Source organism: Bos taurus, chromosome 3, assembly GCF_002263795.3.
Source record: "Bos taurus isolate L1 Dominette 01449 registration number 42190680 breed Hereford chromosome 3, ARS-UCD2.0, whole genome shotgun sequence".
NCBI classification, from domain to species: Eukaryota; Metazoa; Chordata; class Mammalia; order Artiodactyla; family Bovidae; genus Bos; species Bos taurus.
The window spans coordinates 11915191-11919671 of record NC_037330.1 but is presented as its reverse complement, the minus strand read 5'-3'; the positions used below and the strand labels follow the sequence as shown (position 1 = coordinate 11919671).

At 49.4% G+C, this 4481-nt stretch overlaps 1 protein-coding gene across 1 annotated transcript; it reads left to right on the top strand.

The window, feature by feature from the left end:
• Positions 1-476: 476 nt before the first annotated feature.
• On the top strand, positions 477-4072 carry CD1D (CD1D antigen, d polypeptide). Its single transcript, NM_001205381.1, has 5 exons — positions 477-1118; positions 1412-1690; positions 2404-2682; positions 3441-3540; positions 3637-4072. The coding sequence occupies exons 1-5, from the start codon at positions 551-553 to the stop codon at positions 3656-3658; spliced, it is 1248 nt and encodes a 415-aa protein (NP_001192310.1). The 5' UTR covers positions 477-550; the 3' UTR covers positions 3659-4072.
• The last annotated feature ends 409 nt before the right edge of the window (positions 4073-4481 follow it).

Sequence of the window (4481 nt, the reverse complement as noted above, 5' to 3'; positions counted from 1 at the left end):
AATAACCAGTCCCTCCAAAATAAATAAATAAATCCAAAATAAATAAATAAATAAATAAAAACATGGTAGACATTATACCATAGATACAACTTTATGTCCTGTTTTAAAACTTAAGTAGTAGTTGTAAAGTTTTTTCCACATACTGTCTGTAACTCTACGTTGGAAAAAGAGATTTAGACAAGCCGGTTGTGAAAAACATGATACTTAAGTGAGTGGCTGTGACCGCGGCTCTTTGCAGCTCAGATACCTAATGAGAGGGACCATCTGGCAGATGAAAAAGGGATCCCTGGACTGAGGGGGTTGGAATAAGTCCCGGGAGAGTCAGAATGGGAGTCCTGCCTGCCTCCAGGTTTAAGACTTGGCCAGCAACAAGGTCAAGTTCAGGCTTTTGGCAGCCCCGGAAACCGGGGTGTGTGGGCGGTCGTTGGGGAAGGACGGAGGAGGTGGGGGGTGGGGCGGAGATTCGAGGTCCGAGAGCAGAGCTAGGAAGTGGGGTGCTTGCTGTTTCTGTTCTTCTGGGGGCTTCCGCAGATTTGGCGGAGTTTTGAGAATGAGTGGAACCGGGCTGAGGGCGGAGAGAGGGAGCCAAGCAAGGAAAGGGGCCGACGTTCGCGGCGGGCGGGTGGAGAGTGATGCACCTCGAAAAGCCCGGAAGTTGATCCACCAGCCCGAGAACCGGCTACTCCCTGCCTTCAGCTGCTTGATCCCTGGAGACGGAGCTCAATTCAGAGCGAGCAGACATCACCCTTTCTTCCCAAACCTAACTGTTTCTTTCTTTCTTTTTTCCTTCCTTCTCCCTTCTGTGCTCTCCCTCCCGTTTCCCCGGCTCCTCCGATCTGTATTCTCTCCAGCCCCGCAAACGCCTTTCTCCTTCCAGGGCCTCCAGATCTCCTCGTTCGCCAACCGCAGCTGGACACGCACAGACGGCCTCGCGTGGCTGGGGGAGCTGCAGCCCTATACTTGGCGCAATGAATCGGACACCATCCGCTTCCTGAAGCCTTGGTCTCGGGGCACATTCAGCGACCAGCAGTGGGAGCAGCTGCAGCATACACTTCTGGTTTATCGCAGCAGCTTCACCAGGGATATCTGGGAATTCGTGGAAAAGCTGCACGTCGAATGTGAGCTGAGGGATGGGATCGTGGACAGCTTCCCAGGGGGAGACAGTGGATGCTGAAGCCCAACCGGGAGGTTCTGGGCTCACGTGATTGTCTCCTCTCTCCGTGTTGAGTCCCACTTCTGCCTGAGAGGTCCCAGCTTGAGTCCTCAAAATACCGCTTGTTCATCCCGCTGCAGGTCACCCATTCTCATTTACATGAACTTTGGGGTCCCCAGTATAACCCTCACACCAATTTCTTCAACTCCTTTCAGTCTTCTAAGCTCTTCATAGATATCTTTCCATTCCTCTCCTTAGATCCACTTGAGATCCAGATAGCTACAGGATGTGAGCTGCTCCCGAGGAACATCTCAGAAAGCTTCTTACGTGCAGCATTTCAAGGAAGGGATGTCCTGAGTTTCCAAGGAATGTCTTGGGTGTCAGCCCCAGATGCCCCGCCTTTTATCCAGGAGGTCATCAAGGTGCTCAATCAGAACCAAGGGACCAAGGAAACAGTGCACTGGCTCCTCCATGACATCTGGCCCGAGTTGGTCAGAGGCGTCTTGCAGACCGGGAAGTCTGAGCTGGAGAAGCAAGGTCAGCCTGCCTTTGTCACCTCCTGCTCTCCACTCCACTCTGGGGCTCCATCTAGTGTTTTCATTCCAGGGTTCACATCCCTTTAAGCATCACGGGAAGAAGAGGGGATGGATAAGGTGTGAGGGTATTTAAACACTTCACAGACATTAACTAGGTACCTTTTGGGTTCCATGAATTGAATTAAATAAACCCTGGGGGTCAGTCAGGATCTGTGTTTGAGAAGGGAGAGAAGGCAGATGAACAGTTAAAGCAGTGTCCTGCTGGCTCAGATGGTATAGAGTCTGCCCACAATACAGGAGACCTGGGTTTGACCCGTGAGTTGTAAAGATGCCCTGGAGAAGGAAATGGCAACCCCCTCCAGTATTCTTGCCTGAAAAATTCCGTGGACAGAGGAGCCTGGTGGGCTACAATCCATGGGGTTGCAAAGAGTCAGGCATGACTGAGTGACTAACACTTAGAAACTTGCTACCTATGTTACAGCTGAACACAGGGTGCTCTGGGAGTACAGAGTAGGGGCATTTACTGGAGACTGGACCAGGGAAGGGAATGGGGATCGGGGAAGGCTTTCCCGAAGAAGCTAATACAAACGGATTGAAACGGCGGGAGTTCATCTCCAGAGGTAGAAATGTAGGACTGATGAGCCTGCTGTGAAGTCCAGAGCCTCTGATGTGGAGTCTTCACTCTAAGATGTCTCATTCTGCTATTGAATACAGTGAAGCCGGAGGCTTGGCTGTCCAGTGGCCCCAGTCCTGGGCCTGGCCGTCTGCTGCTGGTGTGCCACGTCTCAGGATTCTACCCAAAACCTGTGCGGGTGATGTGGATGAGGGGCGAGCAGGAGGAGCCTGGCACTCGGCAGGGAGACGTCATGCCCAATGCCGACTCGACTTGGTATCTGCGAGTAACCCTGGATGTGGCGGCTGGGGAGGTGGCTGGCCTGAGTTGCCAAGTGAAGCACAGCAGTCTAGGAGACCAGGACATCATCCTGTACTGGAGTGAGAAGAAACTGGGGCCCAGCTGGGGATGGGAGGAGGTGGTCCTCAAGCACAGAGGGAGGGCCTAGGGAAGGGGAGGGAAATGACACACCTTGGATGGAGGAAATGAAGCCTCAGCCAGGAGTGATAGAAGGAGGGGATTCTCAAAGGGGAGGAACAAAGATCTGAACTCAAACAGGATGGAGACAAGGTGTTCCCTATTTAAGAAAGAACAGACTAAAATCCCCACTGATCCAGAAATAGGTGGCAAGTACAGAACACCAGGAAGATTTGTTCCCCAGAGGAAAGAACTGGGGACTTTGAAAGGCAGGGTAACAAAGATAGCTGTGGTTTGTTGAGTGCTTTCTCGGTGTGAGCTGAACACTCTGCATACAGCAGAGGATATATGAACAATCATCCCAGCTGTCCTTTGAGCAGGTACTATTGTTTTCATGTTACAGATGAGAAATTGAGGCTAAGCCAGGTCAGCCTGTCTGAGTCTCATCATTAGAAAGTGGAAGAGCTGGATTTAGACTCAGGTTTGGACTAGCTGTGAAACTAGTGCCTTGCTCCATATGAGTACTAGCATATGCTGAAGTGAACCGAATTATAGATGCCCAGACCCCAAGAAAAGATGGGGCATCTAAAAACTTCAGAGGAATACAAGTGGGCACATTAAACAGGACAAGAAAATAAGCATCTGGCATGCTCACATGTGCTTATAGTAGGAGATATATGCAGATTCCCGGACTGAGACACATCCTGTGTCCCCCACACAGATGGGAATCATGTCTCCAGGGGCTTGATTGTCATCCTGGTACTACTGGTGTTCGTCCTTCTGTTTGTTGGAGGCTTAGTCTTCTGGTTTAGGAAGCACCGGTAAGTCTCTCCTTTCCATCTCCTCCCTACCTCAACCCCTCTGCCCAGGTTTTCTCCTCTTCCCTTTTCCTTAATGGTCTCTGTTTTCTCTCACAGCCGCTATCAAGATATCCCATGACTCTCCTCACCACACCTATCTGTCTGGACTTCAGGATCTCAGGGCTTTAGCCCTCAGAATTTGAGGGTTACCTTGAAGAAGCAGAGAACAGGCAGCTCTTGTCACACATTTTGAACATTTTATCTAAGAGGATTTTGTTTTTTCTTTTAGTATACTGCAAGTGTATATGTCCCAAGTAGTTCTGTAAAAAACAGAAGTGCAAACTCAGATACCTCTCAGGGACAAGCAGATAAAGGCTGCAGTGTAACTGTGTGTGATCCTTATTTGAATGATGGAATATGCAGTCAACTGGAAGATCCTTTTCCTGTTCCAAGGAAGCAAGTGCAACTGTTCCTTGTGAAGTATAAAGTAAGACTTTGGCTTGGCTGTAACCCACCTTTTTTTTCAAGAAAAACAGGTCTAGCATTATAGGTGAACAAGCCTATATTAATGTGTTGATAGAAAACTTTACAATATATGGGGCTCAGTCGTGTCTGACTCTGCGACCCTATCAGTTCAGTTCAGTTGCTCAGCATACCACGCTTCCCTGTCCTTCGCCATCTTCTGAAGCTTACTCAAACTCATGTCCATTGAGTCAGTGAAGCCATCCAACCATCTCATCCTCTGTCATCCCCTTCTCCTCCTGCCTTCAATCTTTCCTCACATCAGGGTTTTTTTTTCTAACAAGTCAGCCAAAATATTGGAGCTGTACCTTCAGCATCAGTCCTTCCAATGAATATTTCGGGTTGATTTCCTTTAGGATTGACTGGTTTGATCTCTTTGCAGTCCAAGGGACTCTCAAGAGTCTTCTCCAACACCACAGTTCAAAACATCAATTCTTCGG